This window comes from Cervus elaphus, chromosome 8, assembly GCF_910594005.1.
Source record: "Cervus elaphus chromosome 8, mCerEla1.1, whole genome shotgun sequence".
NCBI classification, from domain to species: Eukaryota; Metazoa; Chordata; class Mammalia; order Artiodactyla; family Cervidae; genus Cervus; species Cervus elaphus.
Window position 1 is genome coordinate 43,864,314 of NC_057822.1, and position 22,983 is coordinate 43,887,296.

The 22,983-nt window shown below is 41.2% G+C and overlaps 2 protein-coding genes across 4 annotated transcripts in view; both read left to right on the top strand.

The window, feature by feature from the left end:
• The window catches only part of ALS2 (alsin Rho guanine nucleotide exchange factor ALS2), a 58,625-nt gene extending 50,349 nt beyond the window's left edge, over positions 1 to 8,276 (top strand). For all 3 annotated transcript variants that reach the window (XM_043910387.1, XM_043910389.1, XM_043910388.1), the window contains exons 26-34: positions 1,507 to 1,624; positions 2,525 to 2,682; positions 3,517 to 3,639; positions 4,157 to 4,333; positions 5,042 to 5,087; positions 5,307 to 5,368; positions 5,945 to 6,094; positions 6,184 to 6,280; positions 6,929 to 8,276. In XM_043910387.1, coding sequence (XP_043766322.1) covers positions 1,507 to 1,624; positions 2,525 to 2,682; positions 3,517 to 3,639; positions 4,157 to 4,333; positions 5,042 to 5,087; positions 5,307 to 5,368; positions 5,945 to 6,094; positions 6,184 to 6,280; positions 6,929 to 6,967 — 970 coding nt within the window. In that variant the 3' untranslated portion in view covers positions 6,968 to 8,276. The remainder of the gene's footprint in view (positions 1 to 1,506; positions 1,625 to 2,524; positions 2,683 to 3,516; positions 3,640 to 4,156; positions 4,334 to 5,041; positions 5,088 to 5,306; positions 5,369 to 5,944; positions 6,095 to 6,183; positions 6,281 to 6,928) is intronic.
• Positions 8,277 to 19,421: 11,145 nt separating this feature from the next.
• Positions 19,422 to 22,983, top strand: part of MPP4 (MAGUK p55 scaffold protein 4) — a 36,094-nt gene continuing 32,532 nt past the window's right edge. Inside the window, exons 1-3 of the mRNA XM_043910631.1 lie at positions 19,422 to 19,509; positions 20,544 to 20,665; positions 22,086 to 22,163. Of these exons, the coding sequence (XP_043766566.1) occupies positions 19,422 to 19,509; positions 20,544 to 20,665; positions 22,086 to 22,163 (288 nt within the window). The remainder of the gene's footprint in view (positions 19,510 to 20,543; positions 20,666 to 22,085; positions 22,164 to 22,983) is intronic.

Sequence of the window (22,983 nt, forward strand, 5' to 3'; positions counted from 1 at the left end):
AAGAGTCAGTAAACTTGAAAATAGACTAATAGAAATTATTTAAGCTGAACAACAGAGTGTGAAAAAAAAAAGTGAACAGAGCTCTAAGGACCTGAGAGTCTGACATTTGTGTCCTTGGAATCCCAGAAGGAAAGGAGAAAAATTGCAGAGCTGAAAAAATGTTTGAATAAGTAGTGATTGGAAACTCCTCCCAAGTTTGGTGAAAGCCCAGCACATAAACCTGCACATTCAAGAAGCTGAACAAACTTCATCCTAGAAAAAACCAGATATCCATGCACAGACATGTGATATTCAAATTGGAAGAAGAAATCTTGAAAGCAGCTACAGAAGAATTATGCATTACATATATATGGCAATAGCAATTCAAATGGCTGCATCTTTGTTGTCAGAAACCTTTGTGGCCAAAAGGAAATGGCACAATGATTTGGAAGTGCTGAAAGAAAAATTACAGATGTACTTTTCATTTCTTTCTTTTTCTTATTTTCCTCCTTTTTCTTTTTCCTCCTTTTCTTTTTCCATCTGCCATTCTTCATGTTTCTGTATGTAACTTGGCCAGTCACTTCCGCAAGCGCTGATTAGCATTTGAATCTAAAGAACTTGCTAATCCCTGCAGTATAGAAAGAAGGTTTGGTTTTGTTTTTTCCTGTATTGGGGATCAATGGGAATTGATAATAGTGTTTCATTCATGAAGTTTATGAGTTTTATCTCCTACTGTATTAGTGAAAGAAATGGAAACTCCCAGGATTGATTAAAGCTGTGGATGTGTCCTTGTGGGATGCAGTTGGTCAGCCTTCGCTGATAGAGCCCCTGGGCCAAGACATTGAGACTTGAGTCCTCCAGTTAACTTTGGTTAACTCTTGTTGGGTATTTCCAAGAAGTGAGAATGAATGAACTTTTGTGTAAAACCACATTGCTGCCACAAAGATCTTATTTGTTCATTGATACTATTAGAATAGTATCAGTGTTAATTGTGTACTGTTTCTGATTTCTCATTGATTATAATCTAATGATAGAGTGCCAATACGAAAAAGTTCAGTTGATGGCTAGTGTGTGTTTTGTCTTAACCTCTTTGTCCGAAGCTTCCCTTTTGCCGTTGTGTGCGTACCCCACCACCTGTTGTAGTGTCCACATTATCCCCTTACATCTTGAGCTCATTTCCATTTCATCCTTCATTCTTTAGCTCTCCCTCTCCCCTTTATTCCATTTCTATCCTCACTAACAAGTCTGTCACCAGTTTTCTCTTCAGGCTAACATTACAGTGTTTTTCAACACCAGGGTTTATATTGACACATTTTCTTTAATTTATTGTGGTTTGTGTGGAGTAACATTAAGTACTGTTTTAAATAACTTATATAAATCTAATACAGGACAGTTAGAAGTTGTAAGCACATTTGGGCTGAACACTGTGATGGTTGCCCCATTTCATCCTTAATAGACCTTCATGTGCACTTAAAATTATCTTGCTTTCTTAAAATACATGATAGGCTCTCTTTTCCCTTTTTATAGCCCAGAGATACTAAGTCGTTCACAGACTCAGACACTAGAGAGTTTGGAATTCATTCCTCAGCATGTTGGTGCCTTCTCCGTGGAGAAATACGATGACATTAAGAAATATTTAATAAAGGTAAATGAGAATCGGAACCACACTGATCTTGTTAATTAATGATACAACTAACACAGTATATCATTCAGTGTACTCACAGGTTATTGTTACTCATATCCTGTTTTTGCTTTTTTATTATGTCTTTTGTTAATTCTCTGACTGCTAAAAGCACATTTCCACCTAAAGATTGGCTGATTATGATGGTAGAAATTTATAAGTTTTGTAAAGGTTCAAGGGGATTCTGGACATCTAGGGGCAGAGTTTAAAATGGTGTTCTGTTTGTAACATTGGCAAACTAGAAGTTCTGTAAAGAAGGCACTCTGCCCTCACCCCGTGGTTCTACTGCCTTTGCTGCCTTCTCCAACCCTGTGAAATCAGACCACAGTTTAAAGTATGACGTGCATTGATGTAGGGGTGCAGGAAGGAGTATTAGGAGAAATCAAGGGATCTGAGCAGTGACTGTTTCAACTCTCAGTATTCAGTTTTCTGCAAGGTAACATTTCATGTATTTTTCTTGACATTTAAGGTATGTTATCTTCTTCTTTTTTCCTTTGGCCAGGCCACACGGCATGTGGGGTCTCAATTCTCTGACCAGAGATTGAACCTGTGCAGTGCAAGTGCAGAGTCTTAACCACTGGACTGCCAGGGAATGCCCTTAGAACCTTTTAATGATGTTGTTCTGTATCAGTATATCCAAAGCTATTTTCCCAAAATGTTAATAGGATTCTTTGATTAAGAGTTCCTACTCCATGTAATTTGGGTAGAATTAATGCTTTCAGAGAAGTTGAAGCATTTAAATATTCCTGGTCCAAAAAGTAGTCTCTTGATGCCTTGAAAATTGTTTATCATTTTTGAAATTGTTTATTTTGATTGTTTCTGCTGTTGGTGCACACTGGCTGTGTTGGTTTTCTTCCTGCTCAGGCCTGTGACACCCCTCTGCACCCGCTGGGCAGGCTCGTGGAGACTCTGGTTGCAGTGTATAGAATGACATATGTGGGTGTGGGAGCCAACCGCCGGCTACTGCAGGAGGCTGTGAAGGAGATTAAGTCCTACCTTAAGCGAATTTTCCAGCTGGTGAGGTGAGAGAGCTTTTCATGTCACCAAGGTGTGGAAATACTAGTTTATACTCATGCTTGGGTGGCTTTACCATGAATCTAGAGATTACAGCTTTGCAAGGAGTCATGAATGGTTCCCCTTTACTGCAGAAATTATTCATCAGGAAAATGGTTTTATGCCACAGATCCTTCAGGGGATTAGTGAAAACACATTTTTACTTTGTGTTCATAGCCATTGTAACTTATTTCCTTTATGTCTTTCTTACTCGTTAAGTATAATAGAAGGCTAAAAATAAATCTTTAATACCAATTTTGGTATGATGTATAGGAGTCTTATTTGGATTTAATCTCTAGGCAAAGTTGTGTCTCTAAAACCTAGCCTAACCTAAAACCTGGAGAAGACAAAGTCTAATAGGAAGTTTTATCCTTGAGTATTTATATCCTGTCAGGCATCCCAGGTGGTGCAGTGATAAAGAACCTGCCTCCCAGTATAGGAGATACAAGCGATGCAGGTTCAATCCCTGGGTCGGGCAGATCCCCTGGAGGAGGAATTGGCAGCCTACTCCAGTATTCTTGTCTGGAGAATCCCATGGACAGAGGAGCCTGGCAGGCTATAGTTCACAGGGTCGCAAAGAGTGGGACACGACTGAGCACACACACACATTCATTAGCTATGTTGCTAATTCTATTCTGTAATTAAGCATTAGTTAAGACTCTTAAGGGAATTAACATTTTCATTAATAGTTGATATGAAGCTTGATTTAATTGGTCCTTAAGTAGATTAAATAATGGAAATGTGTTTTTACTTTTTATTCACTCTAAAGGTATAACTGTATGATTTTTTTTATTCTTCCTTAGGTTCTTATTTCCTGAGCTTCCTGAAGAGGGCAGCACCATTCCTCTCTCCGCCCCTCTGCCGACCGAAAGGAAATCCTTCTGCACTGGGAAGTCAGATTCCAGATCTGAATCACCAGAGCCAGGGTGAGTAGAGCTGGGTGGAGATGGTAAAGAGGAGGATGGGAACCAAGTGATCTTACACAGAGAATCCCAGGAAAAATTCTTTTCTCTAGATCTGTTTCCTTCTTTTTAAAATAGTTTGGTTGGATTAGGCGATCTCCAAGGTTTCTTTTAGGTCTCAAGTTTTGTTAGCCAAATGCCATGAAACTGTAACCACAGATGACTAGGCACAAAGCCTGATGAGCAAAGTATATCATTTTGCCCCAGTTCAACAGAGAAGTCAGCCTTAAAATGGAAACACAGTGGGCTTTCATTTAGATTTTGAGCCCATGGAAAGAATTCACAGATAGCCCAAGACAAAACTCTGGGGCCATAGGTAAACTTCTCATGTTAACTGCTTACATAAAAGAAGTAATAGAACTGCTTCTTTACTCAAAATTTCCTACCTTTACTTTCCACTTGTAGAAAATGAAGCTCCATGTTTGATTCAATGTTCGGTTTTAATATTAAGGGTTCTCCGTCTCCCTGTGCTGTTTTGTAGCTATGTGGTAACAGGTTCTGGGTTACTGCTTCCGGTGCTCCTACCTCGGCTCTACCCACCACTGTTCATGCTGTACGCCCTGGACAATGATCGTGAGGAGGACATCTACTGGGAATGTGTTCTCCGGCTGAATAAGCAGGCAGACCTTGCTCTTTTGGGCTTCCTTGGGGTGCAGAGGTCAGTACAGTAATTATGAATGGGATCTAGTGGTTTTAACTCAAAATACAAACAGCATTACCAGGAATTTGGTACTTTGATATTTAATTAAATATATGATTTGTAGTTTATTTACTTACTGCCTGTCTTTAGCAAAATAGTGATATTTAAAAATCTTTACTTCTGAGAATCTGTAGATATGAGTTTGAAATCTGATTATTCTTCTGAATATATGTAAATAATTTGAGTTTTTCCTGACTGATACTTTGCAGTTCTTCAAAGCCAAGTACATACCTTCACATTTTCAGAAAAAGTTAATTGTATTCAGTCTCTGGCATTCTTCTTTCCCTTCTTTTCTCTTCTCTTCGCTCCCTCCCTTCCCATCCTTAATTTCTAATTAAAAGTTTAGAAGTGCCCTTTTTTATTGTAGGTTGTTGTTTCTTGTAATCCAAGGAAACATTCAATAATTATACTTTCTAGAAGTGTTATGATAAAGCTGATTACCCCAGCACCCAATAATTATAGATTTGTGCTATTAGAAAAAAGTGATTGAGCCTTAATTGGAAAGTAAATTTTTTCAATGGACTGGTTCAATAGTAAAAACTAAGTAACTGAAATAGTTATTTTAAGTGGGGACCGGAAAGTCAATCTAGTCATTAACTGTTTTTTGGGGGCTTAATCTACCATAAGACACAAACACATATTAACAACGTATGGATTCCATTGTAGGAAATTTTGGCCAGTGACCTTGTCAGTCCTTGGAGAGAGTAAAAAGGTATAGTGAATTTTAGTTTCCTTAGCATATATGCTTTTGTTTGCTGTGGGGGATTAGAGATAGCAAAAAAATTTCCATTTTACTTTGATAGTGTAGTATACAAGTATAAGTTACTCACTTAAGATAACACATTCTGTGATTGGTGTCACTTATGTTTATTGTCACTGCAAAAGACAGCTTTCTTCTTTGACCTTTATCAGTCCTTTTTTTTTTTTGCAGGTTTTGCCAACCACGAAAGATGCTTGTTTTGCCTCAGCTGTGGAATGTCTGCAGCAGATCAGGTGATCTCTGCTTTGTTGAAAATTATGTAAATCAAAGGAGTGGTTAGTTTATTAAGATATTAATGAGATCTTATATTTACCTAAACTCTAGTACCCCACACCCAACCCCCCAAGATGGTGTCAAACTCAGCCTGGGTATCAGAAAGACTCTTGAGACATTTGGGTTACCTTTTACTCTACAAGGCCCTTGCATTTACAGAAGTGGTGGAGAACATACCCAGAAATTTATCTACATAACATATCTTTAGCCAAATGGAAATTAAGCTTCTTACTCAGCGAAGAGCATGTATTAGGACAATAAGGTTCCAGGTGGGTAAAAGGAGGTGATCTGTGACTTAGTGAATTCTTTCATGTGAACCATTCATAGTTGGAAGCTTCTTTCCTCAAAGAATCATAAGCTTACAGAGGTCATCCCTTCCAGTGACTCCTTCTGCCTGATGTGTCCAGCTTAAGGCACATGAGCCCTTAGAGTATATTATCAAACAATATCAAATGGCTCTACTAAGAAAACAACCAGAGGCTATATTTTGTCATTTATTTTTAGTTTTTAATTTTTTTTTTTTTTTTTTACGACAGCACAACGTTTACCCCATCAGACAAACTGAAAGTCATCCAGCAGACTTTTGAAGAGATCTCTCAGAGTGTCCTGGCGTCACTTCAGGAAGACTTCCTGTGGTCCATGGATGACTTATTCCCTGTTTTCTTATATGTGGTGCTCCGGGCCAGGTGACCAATCTCTTCTGACTTAAATAGATTCAGAAGTAGGACGTACATATAAGCAGAAGTAACTCAATATCTCTTTCTCGTTGGGGCAGGATTAGGAATTTAGGCTCTGAGGTACACCTCATCGAGGATCTAATGGACCCATATCTTCAGCATGGAGAACAGGGTATAATGTTCACTACTCTGAAGGTAAAGTATAGATATTATTTAATATTTTATTATGTTAAAATCTCTCCTTCATTTGCCATATTGTGACTCTTTCATTAACCACCTTCTTTTATATAAAACTTCAATGCAAACATTAAGTGCCTTTGGAGCACATATTGTTAATATTTTAAAATATATACTATATTAAAGAAAAGTAGAAATGGTCAGTCTCAAAATACTAAAGCAAGTTATCCAATCCTCTGACTCAGTAGGTCTGAAATGATGCTTAATATCAACCTGTGTGTTTATCAAACATGTTGGTGATTCTGATTACACTTGTTTATATACCTTATACTGATCATCAGCATATTCTAAATGTCTGGTCAGCAGTGGCTTAGCAAATTAAGATATTTCTACTTAATGACAGATGTTAAACAGCTTGGAAAAAATTTTTTTGTCTGTTTTAGAATTAGAATTTTACAAAGTTTTATTTCTACTAATTAATAACTAGGCAAAGTAGACATGGAATAGGATGGGGGACTGGAAGAAAACGGGAAAATATGAAAGCAGCTGATTTTGTTGAGCGCTCAGTATTCATAAAGGAGTTCCTTTCTTAGTCCCATGTGCATTGTTATGTTTATGTAATTTCTTTTAAAGTAAGTTTTAAATGGTTTTGAACTTTTCTTTCAGGCATGTTACTACCAGATCCAGCGTGAGAAGCTTAATTAGGTTACCGAACAGCTTGACAACTGGATTATCTGTTCAGAGTGTTCCAGCACCATCTGGTGTCTTCCTGTAGCAGCAAAAAGAACAGTGTTGAAATTAGGATGTTGTATTATTGTGGTTGTTATTTCTGAGCCTTGCTAGTGGTTGGAGCTCTGAGCCCAGAATAACAGACTGTGTGGTGGAAAGGGAGGACGGGAAAGGAGGTAGAAGTCAGGTTAGACCAGCCCTGGCCTGCGTTAGGTTTCCCAAGTGTCATGCGTCTGCTGTTGGGAAAACGAGGCTGTCCCTTCCTGTGGTAAAGAGTATGCCAGCTCATGAACCTGTAGGACAAAATTCTCAGTGTGGCTTCTTACATTAAAGAGGTTGAGGAATGTTTTTGGGTTTCTGGTTTGCCCTCAGTCACCCCAGACCCCTTTGCAAGGAACACTTTGTACTTGAAACTGTAGTAGCCACACTATGCCTTCCAAAATTCCTTGCAATCATGTGTGCACCATGCTTCTTTGCTGAGGGGAGGGGAAAGAGGAACTTTTAAACTGCAATTTTAACTTTTTCTAAGTTTTCCCACCAGAGCATTTTTTCGTGATAGCAAGGTTCTGTGCAGTTACTACTTCTACACCCTGACCCCAAACATGGAGCACACCCAAATTGAGTCTGCTGCCTCCCGATGAGAAAGAACATAGGAATTGTGTTCTTGGATTCCTTACAGTGCTCCAGAGTGGATACACTGGAATTCAGACACTGACTTTGAGCTGCTGTGGAACCTCATTCATCCACGTGCAAATGCTGTGTTCTAGGACCTGTGAAAGCCTGAAGGGTTTTTGCATGCAGGCTGTTTTTTAGAATAGGACTGGAGACTGGGAAATGTGGAAGCAAAGAACTGCATCCATCCTTGACCTAGTATTGTGGTTCTTCCCTGTACCTTGCACTGAACTCACAGAGGGGAAGGAAAAGGAAACTCACTTTGGCTTTTCCCATCTCAAAAGTATTGTGACACCTCAGCCTTTTATTGTTTTGCTTTTCACCGTTTTTAAATGTCCTGTTGTAAGTGGTTGGTTTACACTGTACAAACAACACTAGTAGCTATTCTGGATGACATAGGTGCTCTTCCCCATCTCATCTCCTCCACATCAGGCTGAGTGTTCGGAGTGTCCTCCTTCTGCTTCATGGTAACATCTGCAGATGTTAATCGATTTTGAAAAAGGATCATGGTTTCTGCTCTACTTTATAATCAAGACAAGTGTTTATTAAAATACTGTTTTGGAATGTTGGCTGTAATGTAACAGCAATTTTCATAATAAAAGACATTCATATTTATGAGGCTGTTTTATGATTGTGAAAGAAGTGACACTGGGCCACCTAAAAATTTAAAAGAAATCCAAGTCTAGTTATTTGGGGGTGGGGGCTTTGCCCCCTGCGTTGTAATCCATGCCTCTTTGTACAGGCCTCAGAGATCCCACAGAGTTTTAGAGCTCTCTTTCTTTAAAATAGACATAAACTTATAGCACCTTTGCTGACAAGAACAAATTAAATTTCTGACCCTAATAAACTGAGGACAAGGGTCTTAAGAGAAATGGTACTATTATTTCTTTGAATAAGATGTATTTTGATAGTTACAAGTTAAATTTTTCCCCCTCCTAAACAGATTCAGAAAAGGGAAAATGGAGGATTTAAAATTCTGGCTAAAAAATTAGGCATTAGTTAATTATATACCAGTTGTAATGTCTTCTTGGGGAACATTTACCAGGATGTGCCTCATTATTGGAAAGAGACCAACACTTAAAGTTTAGTTTATGTTAAGCACTTTAGTTTCCATTAGCAGTTGTTTTGATTTGGGGATAAACACACACAAGTTTCACATTTGGCTTGTAAAGACAAATTTACTGAATGACCCCTTTAGAGGGAGAGATAGGTATAATTCTAGAAACTGACAGACTTGAAACCTACTACTAAAGTTCTCAAATGATAGCAGGCTATCTTAATTCTAAGAGAAGAGTTACAATTTCTTCTTTTATTGGGAGTCTTGAAAGCCAGTTATTCCATTACTTGACTCTTCATACTGTATTTATACTTTTCAGAAAGCATATTAAAACTAAATTTTCAATTCCCTTGGGAAAACCTCAAGGATAAGTCGCCAGGCCAATGCCTGCAAGTAGAAATACCTAGCCTTGATGCAACAGCTTAGGTAGGTCTGACACATGCATGCTATATGCCCACAGCCCCATGGGGCAGTTGTTAACCCCTTGATCTTGTAGACAAGCAGAGGCTGGAATTTTCTTGCTATCAGAACTGGAACTCCAAACTGGAATTTCCCTACTCTTAAGTCCAGTGCTTTTTCCTACTGCGGATGCCAGAGATGTTATTTCATAGCTGGGCTACTCATAAGTAGAAAAACAGTTGCAAATTTTTAATAAAGCTAAGTGCTTTGATAAAATGCACTGTGCTCAAGCAGTCACAAACGTATCACATCCCTAGCTTGAGCTTCCATCTACAGCAGAGAGTAAAGGAACGCCATCTGTCTAATTTAGGATGAAAGGGCTGATAAACCTTCAACAGCTGCCGTTTGGTCTTTACTCTTTTCCTGGCTGCCAGGGGGTATGTACCCTCTCTCATCCTGCTTCCAAATATTCTTCCTGCTGACACCTCCCTGAAAAATTTTCAAACAAGAGGTACCTCCCACCTGAGATAAGAGAGTGGACTGTTAGGATCAGAACAGTCACTTAGTCGGGGACCTTCCATGGACAGCCGGAAAAGGCAAAAAGATACCACACTGAGAGAGGAGCTCCCCAGGTCACTAGGTTCCCAGTATCTCCTGGAGAAGAGTGGAGAAACGACTCCAGAAAGAATGAAGAGACGGAGACAAAGCAAAAACACCCAGCTGTGGATGTGATTGGCGATGGAAGTAAAGTCCAATGCTGTAAAGAACAATATTGCACCTCAATGAGGTACCATTACACGCCAGTCAGGATGGCTGCTATCCAAAAGTCTACAAGCAATAAATGCTGGAGAGGGTGTGGAGAAAAGGAAACCCTCTTACACTCTTGGTGGGAATGCAAACTAGTACAGCCGCTATGGAGAACAGTGTGGAGATTTCTTAAAAAACTGGAAATAGAACTGCCATATGACCCAGCAATCCCACTTCTGGGCATACACACCGAGGAAACCAGATCTGAAAGAGACACGTGCACCCCAATGTTCACGCAGCACTGTTTATAATAGCCAGGACATGGAAGCAACCTAGATGCCCATCAGCAGATGAATGCATAAGCAAGCTATGGTGCTTGGAATATTACTCAGCCATTAAAAAATTCATTTGAATCAGTTCTAATGAGATGGATGAAACTGGAGCCTATTATACAGAGTGAAGTAAGCCAGAAAGAAAAACACCGATACAGTATACTAACACATATATATGGAATTTAGAAAGATGGTAACGATAACCCTATATGCAAGAGAGAAAAAGAGATGCAGATGTATAGAACAGACTTGGACTCTATGGGAGAAGGTGAGGGTGGGATGATCTGAGAGAATAGCATTGAAACGTATATTATCAAGTGTGAAACAGATCACCAGTCCAGGTTGGATGCATGAGACAAGTGCTTGGGGCTGGTGCACTGGGATGACCCAGAGGGATGGGATGGGGAGGGAGGTGGGAGGGGGGTTCAGGAAGGGGAACACATGTAAATCCATGGCTGATTCATGTCACTGTATGGCAAAAACCACTGCAATATTGTAATTAGCCTCCAACTAATAAAAATAATTGGGGTGGGGGGAAGAACAACATTGCATAGGAAACTGGGATGTGAGGTCCATGAATCAAGGTAGATTGGAAATGGTCAACAGGAGATGCCAAGAGTGAGCATTGACATTTTAGGAATCAGTGAACTAAAATGGACCAGAATGGGCACATGTAACTCAAAAGACCATTATATCTACTACTGTGGGTAAGAATCCCTTAGAAAAATGGAGTAGCCATCATGGTCAACAAGAGAGTCTGAAACGCAGTACTTGGGTGCAATCTCTAAAATGACAGAATGATCTCTGTTCATTTCCAAGGAAAACCATTCAATATCACAATAATCCAAGTCTATGTGCCAACCAGTAATGCCAAAGAAGCTGAAGTTGAACGGTTCTATGAAGACCTACAAAACCTTCTAGAACTAACACCAAAAAATGATGTCCTTTTCATTATAGGGGACTGGAATGCAAAAGTAGGAAGTCAAGAAATACCTGGAGTAACAGGCAAATTTGGCCTTGGAGTACAAAACGAAGCAGGTCAAAGGCTAACAGAGTTTTGCCATGAGAACACACTAGTCATGGCAAAAACCCTCTTCCAACAACACAAGAGACAACTCTACACATGGACATCACCAGATGGTCAACACCAAAATCAGATTGATTATTTTCTTTGCAGCCAAAGATGGAGAAGCTCTATATAGTTAGCAAAAACAAGACTGGGAGCTGACTGGCTCAGATCATGAACTCCTTATGGCCAAATTCAGACTTAAATTGAAGAAAGTAGGGAAAACCACTAGACCATGCAGGTATGGCCTAAATAAAATTCCTTACCAACTCAATGGACATGAGTTTGAGTAAACTCCGGGAGTTGGTGATGGACAGGGAGGCCTGGCGTGCTGCGATTCATGGGGTTCCAAAGAGTCAGACATGACTGAGCGACTGAACTGAACTGATACAGTAGAAGTGACAAATACATTCAAGGGAATAGATCTGATAGAGTGCCTGAAGAATTATCAACAGAGGTTTGTGACATTGTACAGGAGGCAGTGATCAAGACCATCCCCATGAAAAAGAAACACAAAAAGACAAAGTGGTTGTCTGAGGAGGCCTTACAAATAGTTGAGGAAAGAAGTGATGCTTAAAGGCAAAGGAGAAAAGGAAAGATATAAACATTTGAATGTGCAGTTCCAAAGAATAGCAAGGAGAGATAAGAGAGCCTTCTTCAGTGATCAATGCAAAGAAATAGAGGAAAACAATAGAATGGGAAGGCCTAGACATCTCTTCAAGAAAGTGAGAGATACCAAGGGAGCATTTCATGCAAAGATGGGCACAATAAAGGACAGGAATGGTATGGACCTAACAGAAGCAGAAGATATTAAGAAGAGGTGGCAAGAATACGCAGAAGAATTATGTGAAAGATCTTCATGACCCAGGTAACCATGATTTTGTGATCACTTACCTAGAGCCATGCATCCTGGAATGTGAAGTCAAGTGGGTCTTAGGAAGCATCACAATGAACAAAGCTAGTGAAAGTGATGGAATTTCAGTCGAGCTATTTCAAATCCTGAAAGATGATGCTGTGAAAGTGCTGCACTCAACATGCCAGCAAATTTGGGAAACTCAGCAGTGGCCACAGGACTGGAAAAGGTCAGTTTTCATTCCAATCCCAAAGGCAATGTGAAAGAATGCTCAAACTACCGCACAATTGCACTCGTCTCACAGGCTAGCAAAGTAATGCTCAAAATTCTCCAAGCCAGGCTTCAATAGCATATGAACCATGTACTTCGAGACGTTCAAGTTGGATTTTAAAAAGACAGAGAAACCAGAGGTCAAATTGCCAATATTCGTTGGATTATTGAAAAGGCAAGAGTTCCAGAAAAACATCTACTTTATTGACTATGCCAAAGCCTTTGACTGTGTGGATCACAACAAACTGTGGAAAATTCTGAAAGAGATGAGAGTACCAGACCTCCTGACTTGTCTCCTGAGAAATCTGTGTGCAGGTCAGGAAGCTACAGTTAGAACTGGACATGGAACAAGAGACTGGTTCCAAATCAGGAAAGGAGTACACCAAGGCTGAATGTTGTCATCCTGCTTATTTAACTTATATGCAGAGTACATCATACAAAATGCTAGGCTGGATGAAGCACAAGCTGGAATCAAGATTGCCGGGAAAAATATCAATAACCTCAGATATGCAGATGACACCACCCTTATGGCAGAAAGTGAAGAGGAACTAAAGCGCCTCTTGAAAGTGAAAGAGGGGAGTGAAAAAGTTGGCTTAAAGCTCAACATTCAGAAAACTAAGATCATGGTATCTGGTCCCATCACATCATGGCAAATAGATGGGGAAACAATGGAAACAGTGACAGACTTTATTTTTGGGGGGCTCCAAAATCACTGCAGATGGTGACTGCAGCCATGAAATTAAAAGCCCCTTGCTCCTTGGAAGAAAAGCTATGACCCCTAGACATCATATTAAAAAGCAGAGACATTACTTTGTCAACAAAGGTCCGTCTAGTCAAGGCTATGGTTTTTCCAGTAGTCATGTATGGATGTGAGAGTTGAACTATAAAGAAAGCTGAATGCCAAAGAATTGATGCTTTTGAACTGTGGTGTCGGAGAAGACTCCTGAGAGTCCCTGGGACTGCCATGAGATCAAACCAGTCAATCCTAAAGGAAATCAGTCCCGAATATTCATTGGAAGGACTGATGATGAAGCTGAAGCTCCAATACTTTGGCTTCCTGATGCAAAAAGCTGACTCCTTGGAAAAGACCCTGATGCTGGGAGAGATTGAAGGCAGGAGGAGAAGGGGACGACAGAGATGAGATGGTTGGATGGCAACACCAACTTGATGGACACGAATTTGAGCAACTATAGGAGTTGGTGATGGACAGGGAGGCCTGGCATGCTGCAGTCCATGGGGTTGGAAAGAGTTGGAGACGACTGAGCGACTGAACTGAACTGAACTTCCAGAAGGAAATCAGGTATTATTACTGGATGAAGAATCTTCCATTTTTTTCCCTCACCATAATGTGAGAAAATAAGATTAATAAGTCAGCTTACTCTCAAGTATCAGCTTTTCCTTAGATTTCAATAAAGATGCTGTTGTCTATCATGGGGGGTGTCTTTTCCTGAAATAGTCAACAAAAATATTCATCTTTTTTTGGTTAGCTATATGTGCTGGCCATCAGAAAATATTAAAGTGAAGGTTTGAAAATGATATGTTGGACTTTCCAGTGCAAGAAACCAGTGCTAGGAACACGTAGGAAGATTTGTAACAGGGGAGGCTTAAGAGTCATTTAGTGGTGAGGCGGGGTTAGGCTTCCATGGATTAGATCAAAGAGGATGCACTGAGGTTTTATCTAGAACAGTGAGGTGACTTTGGCACCTAATAGCCCACTGGTATTTCCTGCTAAAGCTTTCTCTGCATAGGAGCAGCGTTGCATGTTTGCAGTCTTGCAGGTAAGAGACCCTGCCGGATGACCCCCAGTTACCATAAGAGATCTATTAATACAAATATCTGCCCTTCTGTCAATTTTTAAGAGCTAAAAATTCTGAGTAATATTTGAGTGCTTTAGTTGCATCGTATCCCAGATTCTGTGGAGAATTTTTTGATTTTGAAAGAGCAGGTTTTGCTTTGAGAAACCCTTTCTTAAGTATGGAATAATGAATTGCTGTGAAGAATAAGTAAAGCTGAACATTTGTCTCAGTCCCAGTCCACAGCCTTTTGACGCAGAGGAAGCAGCCATTTTTGTACAGGCCGTTTCTCATCATTAAGGTTTCAAGTGCTTTTTCAGCTTTGTCTAGTGGAAAGCACTGTTTTGAAAAATAAGCATAATATGGGGAAGGATTGTGCCATTTAATAATAGTCACTATATTTTTAAAAGTTCACAGAAATATTGATTTTTAAACTAACATTAGGAAACATTAGTAACATTAAGAAAGCAAATTTCTTACGTGTCAATAACACTAATGCAGCTTCTAAGTTAATGATAAGAACTGGCCATGCTTCCTGTGTTACTTAGGATTGCCTATGGTTGTCTATTACTTACAGTCTCAATCAAAAGTTCGTGTCCTCAAGATAGAAATAGATTAAGTCTCAGCTGATGGTCATAAAACTAGCATGTTTCAGGAGTAAATATAGGGAAGAAAGGAGGATAACGTTCGTCTTTACTACTTGTGAAATCTACTGAATACACCCACTGAGTGTCAGATTCCTTATCTGTAAGATTGCATTTGTTTGCCTCAAGGATCTGTCAGCCTCGATCCAAGTCTTGACAGGGAATGAGGCTGAAGTCAATATTCTTGCAGGGAAAATCCCACGGACAGAGGAGCCTGGCAGACTGCAGTCCTTGGGGTTGTCAAGAGTCAGATGTGACTGAGTGGCCGAGCACACATACACTTTAATAATTAGAACTCACTACGGAAACCACGGCTTCTCAGGTGGCTCAGTGGTAAAGAATCTGCCTGCCAATCCAAGAGACATGAGTTCAAACCCTGGGTCAGGAAGATCCCCTGGAGAAGGAAATGGCAACCCACTCCAATATTCTTATCTGGGAAATCCCATGGACAGAGGAGCCTGGTGGGCTGCAGTCCATGGGGTCGCAAAGGAGTCAGACACGACTTAGCAACTAAACAACAACGTCAGAGAATGTTTGGGCTTCCCAGGGGACACTAGGGGTAAAGAACCCGCCTGCCAATGTAGGAGACAGAAGAGACTCAGGTTGGCCCCTGGGTCAGGAAGATCCCCTGGAGGAGGGCATGGCAACCCCTTCCGTATCCTTGCCTGGACAATCCCATGGACAGAGGAACCTGGTGGCCTACAGCCCATGGGGTCGCAAAGAGTCAGACACGACTGATGGGACTTAGCACACACGCACATAGAAGCCGCAGTCTGTAAGGTTCACTCACAGATTCATCTCAGGAGTCTACAGTCTCTAGTGCCCCCATCTGCTGCATGGATAGGCCTGGTTGGGCACACTGTCATCTGGGCATTAAATATGGAAGAACTATGGCTCGCCTACGATACACACATAGCATCACTGTTTAATTGATACTGCCTTACCAAGAACATACACTTTGTGAGAAGCATTTTAAGAAGTTGCCCAGGTATGATGGCTTGGTGTTAGACTCATCTCTTTGGTCTGAATTTTGTCTGGCAGACACTCCATCTCCCTTTTCAAACCTACCTTGGAAGTGCTCCCCTCCAGGGAGGAAGATGGGTCATGTAAGCAACTGTTGTGCTAAATTATCCAATAGAGGCTCAAAAATTGGAATGCAGGAACAAGGCAGGATTTAAGCCGAGTTGAGCCTGGGTAGGGCGGGTGGTGCTGTGCAAGGCAAAAGTTTACGATGTCAAGTTTTGGCAGAATCTAGCAGACTAGAAAACTTCATTGTGACTGGGCAAGAATGTGTATGGCAAGTCTGTCTAAGATTTCATAATCGCTTTCTGCTTTGCTCTTCTCACTGCCTTAGAATTTAGAGACTGCATGATGATCTGTCTTTTCCTAGACATCCTCCCTGAGTCAACCCCACAGTCTGTCTAGATTCTAGACTGTGGTTCTCAGCCTCATCCGATTCAATACCCACATCTTTAACGACTAATTGGAAATGCTCCTTTTTAAAAAAAATCCTGATTTATTCATTATTATCCTCCTGTAACAAGTACTATCAGTGCCCTACCCTTATCCCTTTTGTTGCCTTCTACATCTACACTCTCTGAACAGACACATGAAGCAGGCTGGAAGGCCCAGAAGTAATGTTTTCTGGGGAAAGCCCTCAACCAGTATCTGGCAGCATTGCGGTATAAATAACCCCACTCCCTGTCCCTTGTCTCTCCATGGATTAAGTGCCATAGTACCCAGAGCAGCTTCTTGCTTGAAAACACTTTTTACTGTCTTTCCCCCCTTGCCCCATCTTAGTACCCCACTCCCCTACTAATGTTCTGGATCACTTTCCAAGCAAATCACCTCACTAGAACCCTTGCTCTGTGTTTGATTCTGGGGGAACCCAGACTAATGCACTTACTTACATGAAACTAAAAAAAAATCCTAGTAATAATGAGAAAGAGAAATTAATTAAATGTGGCTGGTAAGATACTATTTCAATGTATAAAATGGGATATCATTATCAGTTCAGTTCAGTCACTCTGTCTTGTCTGACTCTTTGCAACCCCATGAACCACAGCACACCAGGCTTCCCTGTCCATCACCAACTCCCAGAGTTCACCCAAACCCATGTCCATTGAGTCGGTGATGTCACCCAACCATCTCATCCTCTGTCGTCCCTTTCTCCCACCTTCAATCTTTCCCAGCATCAGGGTCTTTTCCAATGAGTCAGCTCTTCCCATTACGTGGCCAAAGTATTAGAGTTTCAGCTTCAACATCAGTCCTTCCAATGAACACCCAGGGCTGATCTCCTTTAGGATGGACTGGTTGGATCTCCTTGCAGTCCAAGGAACTCTCAAGAGTCTTCTCCAACACCACAGTTCAAAAGCATCAATTCTTCGGCACTCAGCTTTCTTTATAGTACAACTCTCACATCCATACATGACCACTGGAAAAACCATAGCCTTGACTAGACAGACCTTTGTTGACAAAGTAATGTCTCTGTTTTTTAATATGCTGTCTAGGTTGGTCATAACTTTCCTTCCAAGGAATAAGCGTCTTTTAATTTCATGGCTGCAGTCACCATCTGCAGTGATTTTGGAGCCCCCAAAAATAAAGTCTGACACTGTTTCCGATGTTTCCCCATCTATTTGCTATGAAGTGATGGGACCGGATGCCATGATCTTAGTTTTCTGAATGTTGAGCTTTAAGCCAACTTTTTCACTCTACTCTTTCACTTTCATCAAGAGGCTCTTTAGTTCCTCTTCACTTTCTGCCATAAGGGTGGTGTCATCTGCATATCTGAGGTTATTGATATTTCTCCCGGCAATCTTGACTCCAGCTTGTGCTTCCTCCAGCCCAACTTTTCTCATGATGTACTCTGCATATAAGTTAAATAAGCAGGGTGACAATATACAGCCCTGACGTACTCCTTTTCCTATTTGGAACCAAAAGATGTAATGAAGTAGCACATGTTTGCACCTATAAAAGAATTCTCTAGGGAATCAGCGGCTTTGAATGCAGACAGACACAGCCTCACCCTGGTGTGTTGTAGTGTGTGTTATATACTGTAAGCAACTATACCATTAATGACATGGTTTTTCTGAAATGGTGGACTTGATAAAGTCCAAGCAAAACAAAGTAAATTCATTCTTCAGTTACGGTAGTAACATCCCAGAAAATTCAATGTACATTAAAACTGTGCAAAAATACTTTGTGTTTATACATAAAGAGAAGTTGAGTTTTGGTGTGTGTGTGTGCTAAGTCGCTTCAGCCGTGTCTGACTATTTGTGACCCTATGGGCTATAGCCCGCCAGGCTCTTCCATCCATGGGATTCTCCAGGCAAGAATACTGGAGTGGGTTGCCATTTCCTTCTCCAGGGGATCTTCCCAACCCAGGGATTGAACACAGGTCTCTTATGTCTCCTGCATTTGCAGGTGGGTTCTTTACCGCTAGCACCACCTGGGGGCAGATAATTATAAGTTTTTTGTTTTGTTTTTCTCAGCAACCTGAGAGTCCAATGGGACATTTGAAAATTTACAGGGCCTGAAGTGATTTCTCATCGTGTAGGGCAACATCTCTCTGTCAAACTTCCTCAAAGGGCAATGAGCATGTCTCCTTTGCCCTTGTTTTCTTGATCCTCATCCTGCTGGCTGAAATGTAGAAGTGATGGCTGGAGCTCCGCCACCATCTTAGAGCAGGAAGAAAAGAATCCCACCACATCCTGAGGAGGCAGAGCAGTGAGCTGGAAGGAGCCTATTCTCTAACAATTTCAGGAGTGGGGCAGCCCTACTAGCCCTGGGTTGTCTCTGCCTCTGGACTCTTACACGAGCAAGATATAAACTTCTACTCTGTTCAGCCACTATTGTTTGGGGTTTCTGTTTGTTTAAACCTACTTATAGCAATATATAAAATAAACTCTAATGGTACTTTCAGCAGTAATCCATAACTTTTGCAACTGTGACCAGTGCTATTGAAGAACTATTGGTACAGTGAGAGAGAACAGGGCCAGATGGAGAGGCTAGAAGGAGTCAGGCCAGAAAACGCTCTTCCAAGCTCTGAATGGTGGTAAAATCAACAAGGCAAAGAGGTGGAAAATAAACACATATAACTTGGTCACTCGTTTTAAAAAAGAGGGGAACAAGGACTTCCCCGATGGCCCAGTGGCTAAGACTCCATGCTCCCAATGCAGGTGACCCAGGTTCAATCCCTGGTCAGGGAACTATATCCCACATGTGCAACTAAGACCCAGCACAGCCAAATAAATAAACTAAATAAACACATTAAAAAATAAAGTATCAAAGTATTTATTTAAAAATAAATGAAAATAAAAAAAGAGGGGACAAGGAGGAATATTTTGTGAGTTTTCTCGTCCACACAGCTGGTGGTGGTTAATTTAGAGAGGAAGTACCCCTGGGCAGGACCATTTTATCTGGTGTGGATCCCGGTGTGTATGTAGCACAGTGTCCAACTTGCTCAGTCAACGCTGTTGGAAATACATGCCTTTATATGCACTAAGAGCTGCGCGGCCAGCGTGACTGAATGAGCTCTGTGCTGTTTGTTGATCTGTTCCCTAGCTTTGAATCCCCTCTGAAATCTTGGGCAAGGAGGATGATACAGTTAGACAAAGGATCAGATCTTCCAGGTGAAAAAGACAAGAAGGATGAGAAGTTCTCTACGGGAACCAATCCGGAGAACGGTATGTGGTGCCAAGTTCCTTTTCTAGACCAGAAAGGCCTTTCAATATCCCTCTAACAATGTGATCCAATTTAGGGGCAGAAATTCTGATGGATTTATTCTGATTTCCATATGGAACTCGTTATACACTTTGAAGTGTCCTGTTGCCTCTATTAGTGATATGTCCAAGCAATTTTTAAGGCCAAAAGGAAAGAAATCAATACAGTAGATTAGGAATCTCTTTTTTTCCTATCCCACAATGTTTTACTTCTATTTAGAACTTCGCAACTTGTTCACATTCAGAATACCATTGCAACAAATAGGATTTCTATGAAAACACTTATAAAAACAAACATTTACTAAAATCTGTCCGGTCCCTTTAATAGTGGAACCCTCAGGTTGCATTAAAAGCCTATTGGGAGAGACTTCCCTGGTGCTACAGTGGCTAAGACTCCTCACTCCCAAAGTAGGAGGCCTAGGTTCCATCCCTGGTCGGGTAACTCCCACATGTTGCAGCTAAAGATTCTGCAAGCTGCAACTGAAAGATCCTGTGTGTCACAACTAAGACCCAGTGCAGGCATGTACACAAGTTAATATTTTCTAAGAGCCTATTGGGAGAGTTTTTCAATAAGAATTTTCATAAAGGGTAAATACAGATGACCACATGTTTGAAGGATCCAGAAAACAACTATATGATTTTGGAATAAACCAGAGGCTGTTAGGACTGGGGAGGGGAAAGCAATACTGCTCTCATAAAATTTTTCATCTGTTTACTGTGATCTATTAGTTCACCTAATATTAGCAAGAACTCTATAGCAAAGCAAACATACCCTCATTTTCTATAAGGAACTAGTTCCCAGAGACTTGGATGGTTTTCTGAAGCACACACACTGATAACAGAGCCAGAAGATAGATCTTTCGGCTTTAAATGCAGTGTCCACTGCTCTCCTTTTGAGCCCCTGGAGCCTCCTCATGGTCTGAATTGTCCTTCACGTTACACCTGCCCTTCTTTCCGCCCTCATCTGCCGCCCCATCTCTGCCCTCTCCTGCTTCTAGGGATCTCGCACCTCCTGAGGCTCGTGCTACAAGAGCTGAACCTGTTCTACAGCCGAGACGTGAACGGAGTGTGTCTCCTGTATGACCTCCTCCACTCCCCGTGGCTGCAGGCTCTGCTCAAGGTGAGCGCCCTTCTGCTCTGAAGCCGTGGCCTTGGGAGCGGCCCCTGCTCATCCATCAACATCGCCTGTCAGATGGTAGGAAATCTCAACAGGGAAAAAGTTCAAGGAAGACCTACACAACCCCAAGTTTAGGAAGGAGTTTACTTGAGTGGAAAAGAATACAGCAGCTCCTCTCTTTTCTGTCCCAGGGCCCCCCCCCCCTTTCTTCCAGGGGCCCCAGGGTCACAAAGCAGCCACTGCAAATGGCCATTGGCAACCCCATAAGCAGCTGTCCACGACCCTTTGTCCTTGAGGTCAACTCAGGACAAATAAAAAGGCTTTAAAATATCATTCCTCTTTGTTTTTATAAATTAGGAAATGAGATGTCCACAGTTCTGTTTAGGTATCTTAAGTTTTTCTTACTCTGAGGATCTCTTTTATAAGTTGGCTGAAATTTCACACTATACAATAGCGTCTACTATCTGACTATAATTTTGTTCTTCTAAACAAATGTTATTATTAAGAAAGATCCTTTTGAAGTTATCTTTGGGGGGTGTGTTTCTTTCACTTAGGTGTGAAATGTGGTCAGCCTTATGGTGCATATTAATATATTTTTAAAAGAAGTGTCAATGTATTTAGTGTGAACACAGAAGTACTCTTCACAGCACAGGCTTTAAAATACCTGATTTCTTTATCCATTGTTGAACACAGATTTCTTCCCCTCATGTTTTGGCTTTTGTGTACTTGCTAAGTCACTCAGTTATGTCCAACTCTTTGTGACCCCATGGGCTGTAGCCTGCCAGGCTCCTCTACCCATTCTTACTTCAGGTAAGAATCCTGGAGTGGGTTGCCATTTCCTTTTCCAGGGGATCTTCCCAACCCAGGGATTGAACCCGGGTCTCTTATATCTTCTGCACCAGCAGGTGAGTTCTTTACCACTAGCGCCACTTGGGAAGCCCTTGGCTATCACAAATAAAGCCTCAATGAACATGGGGTGCAGATATGTTTTTGAGATAGTGATTCCATTTTACTATATCCTCAGAAATGGGATGGCCAATGGATATTATTCACCCATAAAAAGGAGGAAATCCTCCTTTTTTGCGACAGCATGGGTGGATCTCAGGGCATTATGTTAAATGAAATAAGTCCGAGAAAGACAAATACCATGTCATCTCACTTGTACGTGGACTCTAAAAATGTGGAGCTTGTAGAAACAGAGAGATTAGTTGCTGCCAGGAGCTGGGGGATGAAGGAAATGGGGCAATGTTGGTCAAAGGGTACAAGCATCTAATTATAAGGTGAAGATGTTCTGGCAACCTAACAAACCTCATTAAAGGCTGGCACACAGGCTGCCCACCTGCTGGCACCGTTGCCCAGGCCGATTCTCCGCTTGGCAAGCCTTTGCTCAGTACATCATTCTCTCCTCGCTGCCCCTCTGCAGGTTTATGACAGCCTCCAGGAATTCAAAGAGAAGAAGCTTGTTCCTGCCACACCCCATGCACAGGCGTTATCCTGCGAGGTGAGGTGCTTTTTTTCATCCAGAGAATAGTAGTTTTAACATGATGCCATTTTACTCATAGTACTAGTTTAAATGCTCTAAATGTTTAATTGGTGACTATGCATCTAATCCTTGCTTCTAACTGAGCTTTAAAAGAAGAAAGACAATTGGCCTCCTGCCTCCCCAAATTAAAATAAAACACATTTCTAGAGAAATGTGTCCGTTTCTCTCTTTTTCCCTAAAAATTCGACTCAGTTATGCTATGAAAACAGGGTAATGTTTTTCTACTAATGATCTGTAATTTTACTTCTCTAGTCTGGACTTCTCCACTAAATTATACTCATATGTCCACTGCTTCCTGCCCATTTTACTGTTTAATGGACCCCTCCAATTTAACAGGTCCCAAACTGAGCTCCTGAGCATCCCCACCCCAAAGCTCCCCCTCTCCAGCCTTTTCTATCTATTTTTGTTCTTGCACCCGAGTGGTGCAAGTGGTAAAGAAGCCTCCTGCCAATGCAGGAGGCACAAAAGTTGTGGGTTCGATCCCTGGGTTGGGAAGATCCTCTGGAGTAGGAAATGCAACCCACTCCAGTATTCTTGCCTGGAAACATTCCATTGACAGAGGAGCCTGGTGGTCTATAGTCCATAGGGTCGCAAAGAGTCAGACATGACTGAGCACAGTTTTTCTTTTTGTGGTGCTTAAACCAACATCTTTGGGATCATCTTTGACTTTCTCTTTCTGTCATACCCACACCCAGTCCTTCAGCTCTGGTTTCAAAATATGTTGAAATACACCACCTCTGCTGTGTCACTGAACATAGCCATCATTTTCTCTTACATG